Consider the following 22246-nt stretch of genomic DNA (forward strand, 5'->3'; position numbering starts at 1 on the left):
TCGGATGGGCCTTGTGTCTTTGAACATGTTATTTATTTAAGCCCACATGGTGCATATTCCTATATAAATCTGTTTAATTGGTGTACTTTGAAATAACAACATACATACACAATACACAGTGTTGAAGTGGGTTGATCCAGCCATCATTAGAGGAATGTGTACTCTACTTTTTACCATTTATGTAAAAGCAGTAATCCCAAAATATAAAAATAATAAATAATAATAATAATAATAATAAACAGTCCGGGATTCGAAATATTACTTACGCAATAGTATAGATAGAAGTATGAACACAAAGATGTACGCAAAGAATGAAAAATAAAACACATTGTGCAGTAAAGGTTATACTATTATCAAACCATTGGACTGATAATATGTATGCATTAATTACTGGAATGGAAATTGAAGTACAGGTACCTAAACATTTTATTTTAGTGCTGAAGTAAATGTATGAGCAACGTTCTCTACCTATATTTTGAAATGCAGTACCGGAAGTGCACTGGTATATTGTGTCCGGCCTGATGGTGGCTGCAGTTGAGAAGTCCCGTGACAAATTTCATTGGAACTTTGTACGGCCAAGCAGGACTGATGTTTCCTGCTTCCCCCACTTACTTGACAGACGCTTATGGACAGCAAGAACATTCACATTCAGTTTGAGGCTTTAGGGGCTTTTTACCGAATCGAAACTGGAACAACGTTCGTTTTACCGACAGTTTAAATGGTGTGGAGCGAAAAAGCCTCACTGGACCTACGGAAATAGATGAACAACGCACCAAAATACTGTAAGGTACGTGATGTTCATGGAAACGTTACGTTACCTTGTTCTCGTTTCGCTAACATTGCCTAGCTGTAAGACAAAAACTAACACTACCTAACGTTACCTTACGAAACTCAAGTAACAATATAAGTAACCAAACGTTGTTTGGAGGTAACGTTAGTAGTAAAATGATGACTGTTCGCTATTAAACAACATTAACTTCTTTTTTATCTGCTCTAAGATAACACTAACTAAGCAGAAGTTTAGCCGAAGCTAAATAACTTAAACCAAGTTAAGTCAGCTAACGCACTTTGTTGTTTACAGTTTGTATTCCATCGTTGGAGCATGTCTAACCTTTCATTTCGTGACGGTATTTTATGTGTGTGTGTGTTTGTATGTGTGTGTGTGTGTGTGTGTTCAGCTCCTTCCTCAGGCTCGTTTTGTTCTCTCCTTGGCAGGAGACGGTCTGCTTTTTCCTGTAATACACGTGATATGCACCGAGATTAAGAAACAAAAACAAAACAAAGTTCCCAGTGTGAGCACGCACACGGCCTCAGGTGAAAGTTTACCAAACGGATCAGCCATAAGTAAGCTGAACTAGGCGAGGCCTTCTCGGTGTTCCAGGGACATGTTCTCCTCCCCCATGATTGTTCTCCGCCTTAGAGATGATGTGTCAGAGACCTCATTGGTTGTCAACAGAATCCCCACGTTGGGTGTTGAGTCAGCTGTGTGGTATGGACAGTGGCACCCAGGCATTTATAAGTTGGGTGGTGTGCATGGGAGTGTTTTTACTCCTCTGACGCTATTACATAATGACCCATTTAGCATGTGTGTATACTGACAAGAGGGATGTATCCTTGATAATCCTTGTTCTCCGTTGACAATATTTCAACTCTGTTTTGTGGAAACCTGCTTATTTTCTGCTTGTAATTATTTGGGAGGTTCAAAACTGGTTCATTGATGTAACGGGTGTCTATTAAGAACTTGGTTTTTACATTTTTTTCACGTTTTTGAAAGATGGCGAGACGCATCTGTATGTAGACCTGATTCGCAGATAAGTTGCTGAATCAGCTTGATCTCTTTGAATTGTCATTTTCAGTGCTCGAGCTGATTCGTCAGCGCTACAGCTTCGCAGACGGTGAGCTGTCTGGACGGTCGGGTCAGGTTAGGAGTTTGTCCAGATGCTGAGGTCGGTTGCACGCACAGAGGTTGACTGAGTTCATGCCCCTCGCACGCCTCCAGCTGCATCCTTCCTCAATCAGAGACCGGTCTCCGTTGCATTATAATGAGATACGTCTAGAATAATGTTCACGTTATTCAGTTTCATCTCACACGTTACAGATTGACACGCGTCCAAACTTTGTCAAATTTCACTTTTTTAAAGTTAAAAGTACCAGGTCATAATAAAGGTTATAATTGACAGCTCCTCTGCAGTAGGTTGTCTTCCTATTCTCATTCCTGTATTCTGTATTCCTCTGTTTATCAGTGGATAAATACCCGATTGAGCTTTCAAATCTGATTTAACATCGTAGGGCTTTGTTTTTTCTCGCTAAAATTGCTTGCCATGCATGATGCGCAACCATACACACAGAAAAAAAATATATGTTCAACATCCTCATAGGATATCCACAGGCAAGGATGTGTCTTTGAGCTAAGCAGGAAGAACTGCTATTTCTGATCCTGTAGTAGTAGTCCGCTGTATTTGCGCCTGTCGGCACAAGCTAAATCATGTCGTCACGGGAGCGCAGGGCTTAAACTGCGGCCAGAGAATGTGCTTAACATTAGTCTTGTTCCTTTTCATACTCCATTATGCCTTTCCCAAGCTGTGCGTTAGTGGGTGTGGTGAGCGGCAGCATTCCATATGAAGGAGAAGCCGTATCAGCTGAAAATGGAAGTTGTGCAAAGATAGTTCTAGCTTTATTCTCCCTTGAACAAAACTATTTCTGGAATGTTAAACAGCGGGTCCCATCCAGTGACATAGAGAGTGTGTTCACCTTGAAAACACGCACAGATGTGTTGCAGCTCTGGGAAATATCCAACCGTGTTCATGTTCACCAGCCACAACAAACCACGAGCACAGGTTTAAACACACAAAGCTGTGGGACTGTTTCCTGGTCACCTGGTAACAACAGCCAACGTGTATCATGTGCATGTTGCTAGTGAAGATATAGCTTTGACAAGGGCGTAAACTATTACTCGAGTGATCGGTCTGTTGACAAAATAATGTAATGAACCAACAAGACAGACGTTTTAAGGTGTCTACTCGCGCTCTAAGACATGGTGATGGGCTTTCTTTGCGCTACACATATAAACAATTTATAATATTAATATAGAAAATAATGAAACAAGTCAAATTAAAGACAATTGTGATGGAGAAACGGTTAATGTTATTGGTCTCTTTGTGGAAAGTGAAAGAAAGTTAAAAAGGAAGAAAAGAGAAAGAAGAGGCGAGTGATGAAGAGGGCCTGAAGGTCCCTCCGATCGCACACATGCATTTTAAAGAGGGACCCTCAGCCCAACGTGAGCAGAATGAGATGTCTCCTCGGGATGCGTTCAAGAGCAATGTGCAGCAGGACAACGTTGCTTCAACGCAGGTTTTGTCAACATACACGGCGGTGACAACGGTTGCGGTTTGGAAAGACAAAAACTACCGAACAAACTATGCTGAGCTCACCAACGACACACAATGAATCAGTGAGGGCCGCGGACAAAGGGCTTTGTATTCAAATAAACGGACCCAGTTAGATAACTCACGATGAAGGAAAGGAGATATGCATCTGTGTGTGTGTGTGTGTGTGTGATTTATTCAGATCACACCGTGTTTACCCTCCACATAATCATGTCCTCAGGTCTGCTTCTCCACCTTCAGGACACCGAGGTCTTGACCTTTTTGTTCACACTGTTGTGAGGCGGAGGAGTCTACCTGCACCTCAGCAGTGACTTTTATGTCTCTCTTTCAACGTGGAAGAGCGACTCCGGGGGGGTCTTACTCTTAACCTTCTGTGTAACTCCAGCTTCAAAGACCACCGGAAGGTTATTTAAAAATACCTTTCTACTGACCGGAGCCCGGGAGAATGTCACGGACCCAGCATGGAGGAGAGCTTGTGTCTGTGTGTGCATGAATGAGCGCTGGTGGCTTGTGTGTGCCATCACATACTGAAGAAGAGTCTGCAGATAGAGACTAGAAAGGGGGAGGGGAAGGAGGGGGGAGGGGGGGTATTAAAACCAACATGTGACATTATAACTTGTTGAAAACCATATAAATAACAGTTAAAACAATCGCTTCTGGGATAAACGGTTATCATATCAGGTGTGCAGACTTTAAATGTGCAGAGAGCAAGAAGAACACCAGTTTCACTTCCTCAATAACAGAGTGGTGTGTTCTCTTTTTCTCCTCTGCAGAAGTGACCCATGATGGGCCAGCTGTATACTTGAAGTCTCACCCTGAGGAGGACACATTGCTTCCGGAAGTTGCCCCTTTAAATGCCCCATAAGATGGAGGAGCAGTCCAGTCAACCCAACGTCAGCATACCCTGCCACAACGAGCAGATGGACAAGAAAAAGCGTTACACCGTGCGTGAAAAAATCCAGTGTCTAGTTTGTCAGTCTGTAAATGTTATAATAACTCACTATATTAGCATGTGTTTACATGGACTTTCTTTGCCCTTTTTTTTCAGGTTTACAAAGTAATAGTTAATGTTGGACAACAGGAATGGTTCGTCTTCAGGAGGTATGCAGAGTTTGATAAACTCTACAACACAGTGAGTGGTGGATTCATGTCATAACGAACACATCACATGTCACTTAACATTCCCGTAGTCTTCGATTCACTGGCTTTTGTGACATGCTGTTCACGTTGTCGCTCTCTCATAATGCAGTTAAGGAAACAGTTCCCAGCTATGAACTTGAAAATTCCTGCCAAGAGGATATTTGGGGACAATTTTGACCCCGGTGAGTGTTCACACAAAGGCTGATTTATGACAGAATCCCAATACCTGATGTTTTAAATAGAATAAATGCAGTTTTCTTTGCTTTGATCCATGCTGCTATAGTGTTTGATTGTATGTTTTAAACCGTGTATGCATCTGCATCAACAGAGTTCATCAAGCAAAGGAGAGCAGGGCTGCATGAGTTCATCAAGCGACTTGTCTCACACCCTCAGCTTTGCAACCAGTGAGTGTTTCAGTTCTCACAGTCACTGCATTACATCACACTGTACTTTGAATGGGTTCAATCATCTGAATCCGAAAAAAAAACCTAATGAGATGAAATTTGTTTCGCCGTGCTTCACACTCGGCGTGAGTTAGATTTGAATAAGACGGAGAGTGTTCTGCGTTGTCACGCTTTACCTGCTGATGTCACTTTATTTCTGTTATTTCACGTCTTGGTCCCTCTTCACCTTCACAGGCCAGATGTGAGGACCTTTCTGCTGATGGACAAAATGCAAAACTTTTCCGACGCCTCTGAGGACGAAGATGACAAATCAGTAAATTAGCAACCAATTCTGATGGATCAATATCTGTTTTTCTACGTGTATGTTTTAGTTTTACTGCTGACTACATCTTTTCAGTTTGTGTGTTGGATCGTCCAGATGTAGTCGATAGGTCTTCTACCACTAACAGTCTATCTAGACTAATTATAGATAGTGAACAAATGTCCCTTATGTTGCTATTGTAGCTCAGATAAAGGAGTCTTTGGCCGGTATTTACATCTAATATAGAAAATATTTTCTCTGCTGTTTAACAGAACAACTCTACCTCCAGAAACATCAACCTGGGACCCTCTGGAAATCCACAGTATGTTCAACCTGGTTATATTTTATGGCATTGTGTATATTTACAACTTATTGATATATTTACATGTTATATTTGTATTTGCACTCACATATTTGCAATCTGTCCTGCTGCTGCACGACAATCCCTCGGATTGTTTTCTATTTACTCAAATACGCTTTAACAAGCCGTCCCGCTGTTTTTATGAACCTTGCCATCGTGTAATCATTTTTACATGCACTGTAATGAACGTGCTGTGCTTTTCATTTCAGGGCCAAGCCCACAGACTTCGACTTCTTAAAAGTCATAGGAAAGGGGAGTTTTGGGAAGGTACGTGAACAACACAATAATGGAAAGTACAGTTGCTTTCTGTTCATCTCAGAGAGAAAACACAATCTATGATCTGTTTAGATTAACTGTTGAATGTAATAGTTCTATTCAATATATTTTTGTTATACATATATTATTACATTAGTTATCTTTAGAAGTGTTTCTGTGTTGTTGTTTTTTTCTATTGGGGGAGCAAATAGTTTTAGTTCTGCTTGTGCTGACCTTTCCATGTAAGAAGTGAGAATCAGATCTGGAATAACTAAGCTTTAAACTGTTTAAACTGTTGATGCGATGTTGCCTTCTTCCTCCTTGTGATGCAGGTTTTCCTTGCAAAACTAAAACATGATGAAAAGTATTATGCTGTCAAGGTTTTACAGAAAAGGGTCATCCTCAACAGAAAAGAGGTAACTCTCCCATCAAATATGACCCTGACTCTATCCATACTCCAGGCACGTGTGAATTGTAATTCTTTTAATTAATCACTTAATCGCTCCTCCCAATCAGCAAAAACACATCATGGCTGAGCGCAACGTGCTGCTGAAGAATGTGAAACACCCTTTCCTGGTCGGGCTCCATTATTCCTTCCAGACCACAGACAAGTTGTACTTCGTCTTGGATTTTGTCAATGGAGGAGAAGTGAGTCGTTTCGGATTTGTGAATAATGTGCTCGCGCAGAAATGAGTCATGAGTTCGAGAAGATGCTGAGAATTGCAGTAATACAGGAAGTTTGTATGACGTAGCTTTAATAAGAGCAGCACTGTTGCTGGTTAGCACACCTACGTGTGTGAAGATCCCCCCCCCCCCAGAGATCACGACATCACTGAAGACACACCGAGTGTGACTTCCTCTGTACATCTCATCAAGCGTGATCGGCCTTTTTAAAGCTGCCATGTGTGACTGACTGTGTGAGAGTGACTCACTACGATCTGCATCCAGTAAACCTTTCCCTTCTGAATAAGAGAACTACAAAGACCGGTAACATGTGAATGAAATCAGATCAATATTTACGCTTTCTGTGTGGAGATTAAAAAGGTATTATTTTATACATTAAAAAGGCACTGCAGACATTAAAGTATCTTTGTCACATCATGTTTAAATATTGGATTTCTGCCCTCATTGTGGTACATAGTCCTACAGTACAGTTACCATGTAATTCATTCCAATAATCACTTTTTTTTTTTTATTCCAGCTTTTCTTCCATCTTCAAAAAGAGCGGACCTTCCCTGAGCCCAGAGCAAAGTTCTACATTGCTGAGATGGCAAGTGCACTGGGATACCTGCATTGTCTCAACATTGTTTACAGGTTTGTTTAATCAAACATGGAATTAGGAGTGTTTTTTCAGTAACAGGACATGTGTATGTGTTCAGTGGTCAAAAAGTCCTTAATCCTGTTTTTGTTATATGTGTGTGACACATGCTGGCCTCACCCACATGACAATGAGTCTTCAAGGCCATAGCAGACTTTTTTTAGGGGGTTTTAACGACCTGAAAACAAAAAGTACACTCTACAATTAGACTTGGTGTGTTTTTATTATTTATTTATTTGTTTTGTTATCTGCAAGATTTATATTCCTGACATTATAGAGATGTGCTTGAAGCAGCATTTAGATCTTCATACAGGGACTACAATATAAATAAATGTATATTTTAATAGTTAAAGTAAAATATGTATAATAAATTAGGGATATAGGGTTGCAATGGGGTCATTTTTGTACCTGTGTCTCATTTACTGAAATTCATTTATTTGTGTTAATTTCATTCAGAGACTTGAAGCCAGAAAACATCCTCCTTGACCATGAAGTGAGTATTCCTATTATCTAACCAAGTACAATGCTTTGTAATTGATATATAATCACTATAGCAGTCATTTATCTTGAATACACCTGGATGGCACAGCACCTACTTACTTAAAGTTTGATATTACATTGGACAATACAACACTCATTTAAGACTCTACAGCACAAATGCCATTCTCCTCCGGTCATGTTTGTACCACCGGTGTCATTTCCAGTTCCAGCTGGACAGAATGCGTGTGATTGGATTAGGTCTCGGTAATGATTTCCCTGCCTGGCCTTATTGAGAAAGTGAGGGAACGGTGAATGGGACTGACTGAGCTACACTGCAGCCAACATTCCGGGGCAACAATAGAATCCTCAGTCCCCGGGGATAATGAGCTGCTTGTGCGGCACATGTTGTCTAAAACCGTCTCTCTCTGTGTGTGTGTGTGTGTGTGTGTGTGTCCTCTCTTTTAAAGGGGCATATCATTTTGACGGACTTCGGATTGTGCAAGGAAGGCATTTCGCAGACAGACACCACCACTACATTTTGTGGAACGCCTGAGGTATTGCAGCCTTTGATTTGATTGTTTACATGTAACAATTTTGCAACGGTGGCGTTCCAAAGAAGTCTCACCTTCTGTGTCAAAAGGTGTAATAATCATTAACAGTCTTTGGAACGTAGTGTGGTTAATGATTAAAGTATGAGTGTAGTCCTTCTTGAGGCTATACTGCTGCCTGTGTAGGGCTATGAGTCACCCTTTCCAGAGAGCAAAATAGGCATTCATGAGCAGTAATAGATGATATACATTTGGTTGGTGTAGCTTCAGCCAGAAGCGAAATGTCTGCGTTATAGTATTGTGTTTGTGTGCTTCTTCTGACCAGTACTTGGCTCCAGAAGTCCTGAGGAAGCAGCCGTATGATAACACAGTGGACTGGTGGTGTCTGGGTTCAGTGCTGTATGAAATGCTCTTTGGACTGGTGAGTTTTTACTCTGAGCACACTTTTTTCCTAATATCCTAAACTGCAGCAAATTACCATTTCTTTTAGCGCTTAATGTTAGAGCACCTCATTGTACTATCACACTCGCTCACGAGCCTCTACTCGTCTCTTTTTCTTTCATATCCTAGCCGCCGTTCTACAGCCGGGACACGCATGAAATGTACGACAACATCCTCCACAAGCCGTTGGTGATGCGTGCTGGTGCGTCCAGCGCCGCCTGGTCTCTCCTCCAGGGCCTGCTGGAGAAAGAAGGCACATACAGACTGGGGTCTCGGGATGACTTTGTGAGTGGGAACTGTTCAGCCTGCTAACACTGCTCAGATACAGACGCTTCATGTGTAGCACAAGGTTTGGGCTCCCTCTGGTGGCCAATCGGTGTCCATCACGTCACAGCTACTAATGCATTACAGATAATCAGTCATTGACTTTTAATCAACTAACTTTCTATGAATAAAATAATAATGTTTTTTTTATTCTACATTTTCAGAATGAGATCAAAGCACACAGCTTCTTCTCCTCCATCAACTGGGAGGACCTCGAACAGAAGAAGATCCCGCCCCCATTCACGCCAAATGTGGTAAATATTTTTGTTTCTTGTCCAAAAATCAGAACCATACAGGTATTTTACAGTACCATGACTTTTGAAGTCTGTCATATATGTTCCTGGTTTGAACCAAAGACTTGAATGAGCAACTCTCTGATACTCTCAACAAAAACAGAACATGACAAACCTCTTTGCAGGCCCTTTTCACAGCCGCATTTTGACGTGCCCTTGCAGGATACACACAGGTGTAATTAATAACATTAATTATGGCCCTGCTCCATACAGGTGGGTCAGGGCTCTGGTATTGTGCATGCAGGCTTACTGGAATGGCTGTGACACATTAAACCATCAATTACAGCTGTGAAAACGGCCTATTATATTTGACTGCACTGTATTTTCACAGGTGTTTCAAGTTAACAGTGGAAATGCCAAATTAAGTAATTCTTTTTATAGACTTAATTTCAGTAATGTTGTGAAGTTTTCTCTTTTAAGTTTTAAAACTTATTTTTTTCTTCCTTTCTTTATTTGAATGACTATTTATTACATATATTTGGCTCCTTTTATTTATTTTAATTGGCATACAGTGCAACAGTACAATTATAAAGGGACAGGTATTTTACATATTTTCACAGCATTGTCATCCTTAGACCCATATTCCCTCAAACCAGGGCTCCTGTGTGTCCACTAAATAATATCCACCCCACATTCCTCTTCGATGTAATTGACATAGTCTGGCACACATGGAAGAATTGGGAAGTTGAACGTGGAATTAATTTATCATAGAAACTGCTTTATCCCATTTGAAAGCACTTTGTAAAATCAAGTTGTAACTGCTGTTTTGTTATCAAATTAAGTCATTTTTGTGAATACACATGTGTGGTTTGATTTGTATTTATTCCATGAACCCTAATATGACCCATGTTCTCTTCCCTCTCCCCCCAATGTTTTTACAGAGCTCTTACTGTGACATCTCAAACTTTGATCCTGAGTTTACAGATGAGATGGTCCCCAACTCCATCTGCTGGTCTAAAGACTATTCCATAGTCAACGCCAGTGTAATGGAGGCCGACGATGCCTTTGTGGGCTTCTCTTATGCCCCAGCTCCTGATGACTCTTTCCTATGAAACATTCCCAGTGAGGTCCTCGGTTGCCTTAACCATCGTAACTTCTTTTGACTAAAGGGAAGAATTTATACCATGGATAACTTGTTCTATGAAGCCAAAGCAAGCAGCTGAGACGGAACCGTACTTAAAACATATTTTGGTTGGAACAAAGAGTGCCAGAAAAGTCTTTATTTTTTACCAATTTGTATTTATATAAATATATATATATTATAAATATACATGACAGATGATATTTTTAAGAATTAAGGACAGCCAACCTCTATTAATGTTATATCTGGTGGTTTCTAAAATGAGCCTTTTATAAAGCCTTAAATTTGTCCCTTAAATGAAATCAATAAGCAGTTTTCTGAAAAACTTGAACAATTCACTGGACTTAAAATCACACCATTTGACTGTCAGATGGAAGTATGTTTGTCCATGTAATTACTGTAAAAAATATAATTATGTATCGTATTCATTTTAACAAAGCTGGAAATAGGGATTACTTGAGAGACCGCTGAGTAAAGCATTTTGGTTTATAGGTCACATTTGTAAAAAGAAAAAGAAAAATGTCTTATACTCCTTTGTTACCTCTGTTTGTCTTTAAATATTGAGTGCATTTTTTTATTGGATTGTTTGTGTTTATTTTCTTGCTATTCTTTGCCTCAACACATTTATTCTTAACTGCAGAAATTTAAAATCCACAATGCATTGCTTCGCCTGACAATTAAGTAGGCTTATACTCTTGCACAGTAATAAAATATATCAAAGAAAAATAGTTTGAGTGTCTGTGTATTTAATCATAATTTTAGATTTTGCAATAACTTTGTTTTTGTCTTAATTGAACATTGTGAACAGACATGCAGCAGGTCGACGTTCTTACACAAATTAAAATATGTAAAAGAGGTAGATGGCAATCAAAGTAAGTCAATTAAATATAAAAGGAATCTATACCTAATAAATAAACAATAATATAACCATGTTGTTCATTTTTCTTTGTCATAATGTATCTGTACAAATTTATTTCAATAAGAAAAATATTAAAGTTTGAGAAGGACTGAGAACCTTGCATGTGAACTGAACAACTACAAGTATAAGATTTGTTTTTATCTAATACATTATTAAATTATTACATTTAATCGCATCATATCTGCTGAGTGGTCATCACAGCAACGTGGTTGAAGCTAGCGCGCCAAAAGATGGTCATCAAACGTCGTCATTCTCGCTTATAGCAGAATACTACGTTCTTATCATTGAGGTTAAAATGTCTGACATGTTGTCCTTAAAAGAATCAGTTCTGATCTATTTAGACAGAAGCGGTGGCCTCCAGAAACTGGCCGAAGATTGTAAACCATTAAACGGTAGGCCTGCTTCGATGAAAGACAGCTAACACAATTGGCGTTAGCTAACATTAGCTGACTTTTAGCTAACATTAGCTGACTTTTAGCTAGCATTAGCTGACTTTTAGCTAGCGTTAGCTGACTTTTAGCTAGCATTAGCTGACTTTTAGCTAGCGTTAGCTGACTTTTAGCTGACTTTTAGCTAGCGTTAGCTGACTTTAAGCTGACTTTTAGCTAGCGTTAGCTGACTTTTAGCTAACGTTAGCTGACTTTAAGCTGATGTGAGCTAACAGCAATTATGTTTTTTAACCTTACAAGCTAAATTAAAAATAGTTTATTTTCTTTTTATTTATTTTTTATTTTGCACAATTCAAACAATAAAACAAACAAACATAACAGAGATAAATGAATATCACAGTGCAGGAAGAGGCAAAAAGCCAACTGGGCTATAGGTGAAGCCTCCACCTATATAAAATTAAAGTTTTACAATATTACAGAGAACATAAGCTAGAACCACTACTACGAATGTTAAGCTAGTCATTCAACTTTGCTCACTTTTGCCCCTCCTTTCCAGAAACCCACCAGATTGAGGCAGTCTATAGGTTTTGTATCAGTGTGAATCCTTCTGATGTGATAGAGGTGGATCCTGTACTGGGTGACCGTGTCCTGTGTGATCCTCTAGGAGCCACAGCTTTGTTTCAGTCTGTAAGTGAAAACTGAGTGAGCTAGCTAACAATGAAATGTCAACTTTTACTGTAAGGTTAACTACAATTGCCTAATTCCTCATTCAGGTATGCTTCCTGGCCATAAAGACACTTTCACTTGTTGAAAAAATACACACGGAGAGTCAGGTATGAATACATGTGGCAACTACCTTCTTCCTTCCCCACTGGCTTTGACTCTGTAATAATGTGTCCTATGATTGTTTCCTTTGAGGTGAATGTGATTCTGAAGTTGACACATCTGCCTCCATTCCCCGAGTACACGTTGGACCTTTGTAGTTTTCCTCGTGGCCACGGGCCCATGAGGCCTGTCTCCATGGAGGGCCTGGCCATCGCCATGACCAGGGTCACGAAATACACCCAGGGGGCCAGGTTCCTCTGCATCAATGATGAATGTCCCTGCTCTACAGGTACATCTGTTCATCCTAATGTTAAAGATCACAGTCGGTTGGTTGTGTACACACAAAAATGTTATGTTTTTCAAGCAATCAGACAAACTGGCATTCCTAAAAATTGGATTCACATTTGATTTAATTTCTTGGATGCTGACTCTAGGGTTTCACCACATTCGCGTCCATGCACCTGGAGCCACAGAGTCGGCCACCGTGAGAAACGACTTCAGCTGCATGATGTGCAGCTCCCCACTGAAAGAGGACGTGAAATTCAGAGTGTTGGGAGGTGAGAGCGATGCCTCCGAATGTCGCAGGAGATGTCTGAATTCATACACGAGTTCAAAAGGGAACTGTGTGCACTGTTATAATTTACTATCTTTGCAAATGTGTCTTTGTGGAGACAGACAAGCAGCTTGTGGAGCTGATCCACATCAAAGCGCTGGATGCTCTAAGTGCCCATCAGCAAAGCTCACTCAGGTACCAGTCCGTCACCCTGTTTCTCAGAGGTAGGTGTGCGTCACACAAGATTACTGAATGTATTGGCTTCATATTGCTCAAATATTGCTCCACTATAATTGCGTAATAATGTCCCCTGTAACAATGTCACACAGCCAACAAATAGATTGATTGCTGTGTAGCCGCATTCAATGTTAGAGGAAACAAAGCTATTAGCCTAATACCTTCCTTACAAACAGCAGTGTGTAATAAGCTATTTATAACGTTCACCTCTGATCAGCTCTTTCAAACAGGACTTGAATTTGTTTGTGTTTTTTGGCATCAAATCACCTTTTAGCTGCAGAACACAAGACAATGACTACTTTCCTGAACAACTTCTGAACTAAACAGCACTAAATCAGTTGATCTCCCTCTGGTGGAGTATGAATAGCCATCCCTGTCACATTTAAGAGATATTTTAAATGCAATGACAGTGGTATATGGAGATAGATGGAGGCTGTCCATCAACCAGTTTGTTTGCATAGCATAGAATCAATGAGACTTTTTTTAGTTTAACTGGGTTAAAGGGCTCAGTTTTCATTTGCGAGTCAACATCTTAAAGGAGGTACTGTACTGTAGATTAATATCCTCAACGTTTCAAAGGGTATTATTTGTTTGTAAAAATCATTTCCTCATCCATTATAGTCACTCCCCATGCTGAATAATGAGGTTGTAATAGCTTATATTTACACACAGTCAGACATATTGAGGTTTGTCATTAATTTTCTCCGGCTTTTCTAAATGAGGCTCACTTTGGAGCACAAACTTAGTGGGGGAGAGTTCAAATAAATAGATTTTTGGTGCACACAGTGCCTCATGGTGGGATATTAAGTGTTCCTGTCCCCTCTAATAACATTGTCAAGCCAGCACCCCTGGGAGCCGAGCAAATCTCAGCACATGGATTAACATATTCTGTTGACCCAGTCCTGTAGAGGAACTTAATACACTAGGTTCCCGTTACTAAACATATATGTTAATAAGTGCAAGGAACACTCATTAGCTGGCCGTGCAATTCTTACACAGAGCAATCATTGTTCTGAAGGCCTCGCTCTGTGTTTCTCTTGGCAGTGGTTTGTAGGTGGCATGCATGTTTCTTCAATAATCACCAGACAGCACTGAACAACCCCTTTTTCTATTGCTTTGTTTCCCCCTATTCGTACAGATGAGCTGTGCAATTCAATGAGAATCGGTCGACTCTACCGGGTGTTGGGCATTCCTGCGCATGTGCAGCAGTGCAGCGGCATCACCTGGAGTGTAGAGGCGAACAGCGTCCAACCGTGGGAGCCAGAGTGTATGGCAGTAAATTGTCTCATAATATATCCACAGAAACACCACCCAAAGGCGTACTGATAACGTGTGAATCTTAACAAAACATCTGCCGTGTCTCACGACTCTACAGATCCCCATAAAGTCAGCGCCAGCTTCCAGCAGCTGTTGAAGGCCACGGCCGGTCTTCGCTGGAGGTTCTCTGCCGTCGTGGCTCACTGCTTCGGGTTGGACGTGGCTCCTCCGGGCCTCTACAACACCCTGAAGCTGAGCTTGTTGCTCAGCTTGGTGCAGAACAGAGCGGACGCAAAAGACACGTTTCACAATTTGGACCTGCTAGCTGTCACCGCTGACACTCTCATACTAGACAGGTAAACGTGGTCCTACGTGACCCGACTTTGCGACCCCCTTAGGTAATCGTTTTTTAATCGTCCATGTTGCCGTGTCTTTGTGCCAGACTGATGACATACAGCCTGAGCTTGGCGCGTCACGGGGTCAGGCACCAGGCCTCGGCGGAGATGTTTGCATCTCTGTCCCGGGACGAACACGGAGCGGGCACTGCTAACATCCATGCCGGCTCCGCCCTGCTAGCCACGGGTGGCATTTGCATGCTGGGAGATCTGGGCTGTTACAAAAAGGAAAGGTTGGATGCCATTCAGTCAGGTAGAGCACCAAAGAGATGAATAATACATCATGGCAGTAGTTAGTTACAATTCATATCATGGATGAATTCTTTTAACACATAAATAGCCAGTGAACTACTCGTACAATGTTCTTTTCCTCCCTCTGACTCTTTCTCAGTTCTGGAGAGCTGCACAGTGTCCGTGTTCATCCCAGGGAAGAAGTACGGGGAGGATGCTGACCAGCAGCTTTCCTTTCCAGTCCACTGCAGCTTCTGGGCCCTCACAGACTCCACGGACGCCCCTCGGCGGTCTGGGAGGGCAGACTGCGCCATACTGGGAACAGCAGTGGGTTCAATCACAACATGGTGTTCTATTACCTTTGTATAGCTCTCTTTAAAACGTGGTTTGAATGTGCAATACCAGGTCTGCATTGAGGTTTTTTGAGTTAGTGGATGTTACGTTTGTGTGGTGTAAGACTGTGAGTTCACTGTTCCATTTCACTCAACTCAGATGTTTGTAGATAGTGCAGACAAAACAGGAAATTGAGACAATTTACTTTGCTTGAAGGAAGTGCCCTGCCCAGACAGCATTACTTAACAGCAGAGCCCTTCTTCTGTTGCATGGAGGTGAAAGGGTGACACTAGTCTGTATAAACTGTCAAATAGAAGTTTCAGATACAGGTTACTTTCTCACTTAAGAGTTTTGTCTCAGTAAAACCGCACATTAGACATTACGCAGCTTTCCGATGCCCGGTCTCTTCTTTGCGAGCAGGAAATGGGTCCCGTACCAGTTCAGTTGGCAGACGCCTTCGGCCTGGTCATTCAGTGCAGGGATGTGGGGGGAGAGCAGGCCCTGCTGGCCCAGACCGTCCACACCCTCCAGCAGGCGGTGCAGCCGGGGAAACCCCGCTACCCGTCCTGCTGGGAGTTTTCTTCTCAGGACTACCAGGAGGTTAACACATGTTGCATTGCTGTTGTATTATAACAACTCTGCCTTTTATTTAAGTGTTTGTACAGAGACATTAAATTGCACTTGCTGCCCTTGATTCTGTGCCCTCCAGCTGGTGGCTCATGCACAGAGCGTGCAGGTGGAGCTCAGCCCCGGAGCAGAGAAAATAATCCACGGTTACTACATGGCCAGCCGTAGAATCCGAACACACAGTCAGAGCGTCAAGATGTCTGTGGCCTCTGTCAAACTGCTGTAAGCACTCTACTGCAAACATGGAATATATGCAGCTTTAATATTCCATCTATTCAGTCTGTTACCACAACCAGAGTGCATGTCAAGCTTGTGAGTCCCTGTCCAGTGTAATGTCACCATCAGCCACTAGGTGGGGAGCTTTCATCCAAACCTCACTCTCAGATGACTATTTTTCATTTGGTTATGACAAATGTTTACAAATCTGTTTTATTTGGATATGAAGCTATGAAAATAAATCGGTTTTCAACTAGGCCAAGCTTTAAATCTCATAACATTTACCGGGTTTGATTACTTCAATTATCTGTTGCCATTGTACTTTTTTTTTAAACAATTTTACAGAGTTCATATTTGCATATATAAAAAACTAAACATTGCTACTCATGCAATCTTCAAACGTTACTTTTTCATGTTTTTTGTTGAAGGATCTCATTGGCTGAGGCTCACTGCAAGTTATGTCTCAGGACACAAGTCCTGGAAGAGGATGCTGTGATTGCTGTGCTCCTCTGTGAAAACTCAGTCACTCTCAAGCATGGTACAATATTTATCACCTCCCTCTCCATTTTACAACCAACAAGTACAGCAATTACATAAACTGAAGTTAGAAATCACATCCTACAGTTTGTACAAATTTAGATACATGTCCCATCCATCTCAATCTTTTAATACTAGGATTATCCCATTTACAAGCATGGTGTTTGTGTATAAAACAGCCAAGTCAATTACATTTAAGTTAAACACACCGTTACCAATTCTTTAATGGTCGTTTTTTGCTGGCCCTGGTATGTTAATAAGCAATATGGAGGGCTTTAGGTAGAATAGTTTCAAACGGTGGTTTGTTTCTTCTTACAGGAGCCTCGGCGCTCGTTATTCCACCCGACGCGGTATTTCCTGGTGACCTGGGAGACGTGGAGGGTTTGCAGAGGAGAGACGAGACCCTGGATGAGCTCCACCAGAACATCCTACGCTTCATCTACACCTACGCACCAGGAGCAGGCGCATACATCACAGAGGAATAAGACGTCTCAAAGACCAACAATACAGGTAGGCAGCACAAGATTATACCAACCAATTGATGAAATAGCATTTATTTTCATTCCTTCATAGCTGTGGACTGAATCAATACAGGCATACACAGCCACCTTGAATTGAATGCAAATTTTATACGCTGTAAAAAAGATATGCAGGGAAACTAATTTAAAAAGATCAAGTCAAGCCATCTTTCTTAAAGAAAAGTTTTATTAATTAAAAACTTTCTTCCAACTGCTCCAGCAACTCTTTATTTGACCGTCTGGCACGAGAACTGGCCCCATTACCCTGCAAAGAAATAAGATAATGTGTAATTAGTACAAGTGATAACATTGATTTGTGGCATCACAACTTTGTCTTTTAGTTCAGTCAAATTGAGATCATTGGGAAGACCGACTAAAACTGAGGCTGCAGCTGGTAATTCAGTAGACACAATCTCACCATTCTATTGTCTGATGGGTAAACGGCAAATGTTCTCTCATCACTATTCCAGCTGCAGGACTTGCCAATACTCAATGTTTAGAAAATCATTTGAGACTTGGCACAGCCATGTCTGACTTTTGCCAGTTAGTTTAGGACACTTAAATGACCGGGTTTTTCAATAACTTATTTACAATACAACAATGTTGTCAGTGGCATAAACACACAACACGACTGCTGTAGCAAGAACTCACCTGATCAGCACAGAATTAAATCAGGTTCATCTCCTGTGACCACAGCATGACTTCTGAAGCAGCTGAAGGGAAAAAGAAACAGGACCTAAATATAACTACATGCCACTATCCACATCAAATTCACACTCTTGTAAACAAAAAACAGTCCCAACTTATTATACTGGGTTTTCAGTTAGTCACAGTTTCACCATCTTATTGTCTGATGGGTAAACGGCAAATGTGTTAAGTCATCACTATTCCAGCAGCAGGACTGACCTATACCATTAAGACAACCCAGAATTACCACGCTTACCTTAAGGTCCACATGGTCTACACCTGTAGTAGGCAGTGGTGACTTCACATCTGTAACAGGAGGACACAGATTCTACTCATCATTTGCAGTCCTTTCAAAGCCCAATTTATTATTTGATCCTGTAATCTTGGTTCAACACTAAAAGGTGATTGTTCATTACACTCGTAAACAAACAGTCCCGACTTATTATACTGGGTTTTTCAGTTAGTCACAGTTTCACCATCTTATTGTCTGATGGGTAAACGGCAAATGTGTTAAGTCATCACTATTCCAGCAGCAGGACTGACCTACACCATTAAGAACACAACCAAGAATTACCAAGCTTACCTTACGGTCCACGTGGATCAGACTTGCCATCTTCTATGATATCTGCTGCGATGATCTATGATAAAGAAAAGCCATACATGTCAGAAAGTTGCATATACGGTCTGTTATAGTTGATGTTCATGACAATGCTTGTCAAGTCTGTCACAGTAACTTAACCAGACCTCACTAATAATTACTCTAGGGAGCGCACCATTGATTTCCAGCTTGCATGAGTCAGATGTACTGAAGAAATAGCCGATACATCGAGGAGAGATGACTGATCACCCGAAGGTCAAAGGGCGCCTGGCTAACACAGCTTGTGAGCATGGCTAACGTCCTCCGGGTTCAACAGCAGGTCAGGACCTCTGCCATGACTTTACGTCCTCAGAGGGATCCATGAGGACTTTCCCCAGGGAGTTAATGGGAAGAGGGCAAGTCCCTGACCAGCCATATATGGTCAGGGCTGTAAAAAGCTTGAGTGACACTGAGGGCGGTTTTCTCTTCTTTGCAATTGTCTGAACGAATGATTAATTGCATTACTTTAGAGAGGAGAGCCGTCTATAGCTAGACCTCGAAACTGGTTTCTTAGTAGCGTTGGGTATGACTAAATTACATTTCCAACGTATTTAAGTCACTGATTAGTTAGTTTAATTGCTGCAGGACTTACCTACACATACCGTTAGGATAAGAAACGTTTTACATGATGTATGCTAATTACACACGTGTGAAATTAACTGCAGCACAGCAGGCCCTGCACACGTCGACATCCAAATCCACGTGAGTTACAGTTCACCGCTACGCTGCGAGACTAAATAGAACAAATGAACTTGCAATGTCAAACTTGTATTAGTATTTGAGCAATATTATGCAACTTAATCGTAAGTTTGGTTTGTGCAACGATGACGACTCCTATGAGTCAACTGTTGAGCTGCGCGGTTTTCTCACACGTGGCAGAGCCATGAGCTAGCTAGCTGTTAGCTAACAAGCAATGGTCGGTTAACAGCTACTTGCGAATCCGCGTCTACGACATGCAATTAACACAGCTGTGGACACTCGTAACGTCATCTTATCACTGCCTTACCTTCGCAATGAAGACGAAACCTGCCGCAGTCGTCTTAGTTTGCAGACGTGAAGCGGCGCGGAGCTGCTGTCTGCTCATGGTTGTGTCGTGAAGGGAAGAGGTGGGACTTCCGGATCCGGCTTCTGTTAAATGCGCCTCGTAGGTCACGTGACTCAGTGCACAGCTGAGCAATGATTATGAGGCAGCACCAGCCACTTCATATTTAGTTGTCGCTCATATTTAAGATACATTTACATTATCTGACATAGAGGCACCAGGTTTGCGACGAATCACAAATTCAGATGCTTTATTTTCTTCAGCTCTGCAGATAAAACAGACACTAGTGGTCTCTATACATAATAATTTGTATATCCACCTCCCTCATTTCCATCTAACTGGCTAGAAATACCAGTTTGTTTCCTCTTAAAGATGTTGTGATCAATATTTTAAGAAGCTGCAACTTAAAATCAATAAGTCAAAGTTAAGCAAACGTCCCCTGAGTGTCAAAAAGAGAACTTAATATCACCTTTGCTTGGCCTGAAATGATAAATTGTTAAAACTTTAAATGTGAAGAGGCTAATTTACTTAATATTTACGCCTTTAATCTGTACAAATAAAGGTAATTATTGTTTGCTTTCTTAAACACGGCGACACTATAAACACAGCTGAAACTACCGTATGTACAGCTATATATTTATTATCGTTTCGGCTCTCTAAAGTCAGACGTACTCAGCCAAAAGGCCTGCTGCAGATTCAGTCAGGTGCAGTCATTTTGCTGCAAATAATTAAATTCTTTACTCATCCTTGAATTCAAGCGAGCAGCTGTATTTGATTGACTATTGTCACATAAGTAGAGCAGCTTTCCGATCACAAGAACAACCTTAAATTGCCAGGAAATACCTGAATAACACGGCATAATAATAATAAATATAAATGAACAAATTATGCCACTAGAACATCTATGTGGACTTTCAATAATATATATATTTTTCCTAACGACCAAAACACATTTTCTATAATCGGCAACACTTTAGCAGACTGGTCGTCTTTCACTTAAGTCATTTATTCACAAACACATTTACAACCATGCATGTAAAAATAAGAAGGAAGACGAGACGGAGAGCCTCCATTGTCGACTCCCTGACAGACCACTTCACATGACAGATGTTAAGTTATTCACGCATGCATTTAGTGCAAATGTTTCGACTGAAAGTGCACACCTCAAGCATGACGGGCTCGTTACCCCGTGGAAATATCATACCTGCGACATGTGCGGAACTGCACGGCGCTAGGCCAACGAGGATTAGTCAAAATAACAACAAACATAATGTATGCTTTCTCAAAATTTATACAATACAATTCACGTAATAAATTAATTTACAATGTTTTTTTTTCCTATTTGTAGGGCTTTAGTGGAAGTGAAATCAGATCTACAGCCATGATGCCAGAGTAAACAGCATGGACTCGTGCCAATATGAAATGCTTTCATACTAATTATTTAAGCCGCGCATGGGAGGTGGACGATGATGGGCCTTGGTTCTCGGACTCTGAAGGATTTGTGATGTTGAGGAACTGTCCGCTCGCTCCGACGTACAGTCTGGATCGCATGGGCCATTTCTGTAAAGACATTTCATTTGTTAGTATAAAAGCCCAAATCCCCCTCTGAAATAAGAGAAGTTCAGAGGATGATGTTGCATCCTTTGAAAATGTCTTAACTCAGTAACTTTAAATCTTTTGCATTAGAGCAGTGACAATTTAATAAAATACTGAATCATAATTGACAACAATAACAGATTAACATATAACATATCCCACCATTATTATTATTATGACTATTATTATGATTACTGTTACTGACCTTCACTGGGTGCAGGTAGCCATCACCTTTCAAAGAGTGTAACGCGTCTGTTTTTTTTGTGTTCTCTCCCTCCTCGCCTTCCTCTTGTAGTGTTCGAGTCAAATGGGCAATGTAGGTGGTGGCCAGTATCAACACGTCGAGTTTGGACAGCTTGGTGTCCGGCGGCACGGACGGCAAAGTCCTTTGTAGCTCCAGGAACGCGCTTCTCAGGGTTTGCACCCGGCTCCTCTCCCGCGCCGCGTTCGCCGCCGCCGGGCGCCCTCTGCCGCCGAGCCCGCCGGTCTGGAGCCCCCTGGCCCGCTGGAGTTCCCGGCGAGGACCGTCCGGACTGGGACTGGAGCTCGGACTGGATGGAGGGCTGTCGTCCACCGCCGCCGCCGCCCCGGAGCAACTGCTGCCGTCCATTCGGAGCGTCTGTCTTCCAGTCATCGGGGTGCACTTCACAGACCTGAAGAATTACATCAGAAAACATCAAGTCACTTCTAGTTGTTGAACCTGGCCGTTACGTGTTATTGAGATCAAGTTCTGATTAACAAAACGACTTATTTATTATTATTGTCGTCTATACAGCATCCTCTGTTCTCCTACTTCTAAGATAAGTTATTGCCTTTGCATTTATTTATTAAACCATAACTTAAGTTGTCTTGTGCAGTCAATTATTAAAAATGTCTGCTGTCAAATTGCATGTTCCTTCCACTTCAACAGGCATT

General features: G+C 41.4%; 3 protein-coding genes and 1 long non-coding RNA gene across 6 annotated transcripts; 2 read left to right on the forward strand and 2 right to left on the reverse strand.

Moving 5' to 3' along the window:
- Window positions 1-558: 558 nt before the first annotated feature.
- Window positions 559-11060, forward strand: sgk3 (serum/glucocorticoid regulated kinase family member 3). Of its 3 annotated transcripts, none has more exons than XM_076080382.1 (17): window positions 559-787; window positions 4160-4330; window positions 4435-4518; window positions 4636-4708; window positions 4855-4930; window positions 5165-5243; window positions 5504-5553; window positions 5802-5859; window positions 6180-6263; window positions 6364-6495; window positions 7049-7161; window positions 7622-7658; window positions 8113-8199; window positions 8519-8614; window positions 8764-8919; window positions 9123-9212; window positions 10133-11060. In XM_076080382.1, the coding sequence occupies exons 2-17, from the start codon at window positions 4241-4243 to the stop codon at window positions 10301-10303; spliced, it is 1476 nt and encodes a 491-aa protein (XP_075936497.1). In that variant the 5' UTR covers window positions 559-787; window positions 4160-4240; the 3' UTR covers window positions 10304-11060. The 3 variants fall into 3 exon arrangements, with proteins under 3 accessions (XP_075936497.1, XP_075936498.1, XP_075936499.1); XM_076080383.1 differs by having other exon boundaries at window positions 559-782; XM_076080384.1 differs by lacking the exon at window positions 559-787 and having other exon boundaries at window positions 4178-4330; window positions 4435-4487.
- Window positions 11061-11546: 486 nt separating this feature from the next.
- Window positions 11547-22167, forward strand: mcmdc2 (minichromosome maintenance domain containing 2). The gene is made up of 17 exons (XM_076080913.1): window positions 11547-11643; window positions 12197-12327; window positions 12414-12473; window positions 12559-12754; window positions 12900-13022; window positions 13141-13242; window positions 14394-14522; window positions 14631-14868; window positions 14955-15160; window positions 15299-15465; window positions 15892-16071; window positions 16181-16320; window positions 16743-16852; window positions 17170-17361; window positions 18821-18973; window positions 21084-21297; window positions 21627-22167. The coding sequence occupies exons 1-14, from the start codon at window positions 11547-11549 to the stop codon at window positions 17334-17336; spliced, it is 2046 nt and encodes a 681-aa protein (XP_075937028.1). The 3' UTR covers window positions 17337-17361; window positions 18821-18973; window positions 21084-21297; window positions 21627-22167.
- LOC142937823 (uncharacterized) lies at window positions 17390-19811 on the reverse strand. The gene is made up of 5 exons (XR_012949448.1): window positions 19700-19811; window positions 18640-18694; window positions 18313-18362; window positions 18021-18082; window positions 17390-17634 (listed from the first exon to the last, which is right to left on the reverse strand). It is a non-coding gene; the product is annotated as an uncharacterized LOC142937823 (long non-coding RNA).
- tcf24 (transcription factor 24) lies at window positions 21173-21965 on the reverse strand. The gene is made up of 2 exons (XM_076080915.1): window positions 21537-21965; window positions 21173-21295 (listed from the first exon to the last, which is right to left on the reverse strand). Exons 1-2 carry the CDS (start codon window positions 21963-21965, stop codon window positions 21173-21175), a joined length of 552 nt encoding a protein of 183 aa, XP_075937030.1.
- Window positions 22168-22246: the final 79 nt, after the last annotated feature.

Source organism: Anarhichas minor, unplaced genomic scaffold (assembly GCF_050575085.1).
Source record: "Anarhichas minor isolate MPS153535 unplaced genomic scaffold, ASM5057508v1 ptg000074l, whole genome shotgun sequence".
NCBI lineage: Eukaryota > Metazoa > Chordata > Actinopteri > Perciformes > Anarhichadidae > Anarhichas > Anarhichas minor.

Coding starts and splice junctions, on each gene's coding strand:
- sgk3 (XM_076080382.1), top strand. CDS start 4,241: ATGCCCCATAAGATGGAGGAGCAGTCCAGTCAACCCAACGTCAGCATA. Junction 4,931..5,164: donor CACCCTCAGCTTTGCAACCA/GTGAGTGTTTCA, acceptor TCACCTTCACAG/GCCAGATGTGAGGACCTTTC. Junction 8,200..8,518: donor CATTTTGTGGAACGCCTGAG/GTATTGCAGCCT, acceptor TCTTCTGACCAG/TACTTGGCTCCAGAAGTCCT.
- mcmdc2 (XM_076080913.1), top strand. CDS start 11,547: ATGTCTGACATGTTGTCCTTAAAAGAATCAGTTCTGATCTATTTAGAC. Junction 14,869..14,954: donor GACACTCTCATACTAGACAG/GTAAACGTGGTC, acceptor TCTTTGTGCCAG/ACTGATGACATACAGCCTGA. Junction 15,161..15,298: donor GTTGGATGCCATTCAGTCAG/GTAGAGCACCAA, acceptor ACTCTTTCTCAG/TTCTGGAGAGCTGCACAGTG.
- tcf24 (XM_076080915.1), bottom strand. CDS start 21,965: ATGACTGGAAGACAGACGCTCCGAATGGACGGCAGCAGTTGCTCCGGG. Junction 21,296..21,536: donor GCTACCTGCACCCAGTGAAG/GTCAGTAACAGT, acceptor ATGTCTTTACAG/AAATGGCCCATGCGATCCAG.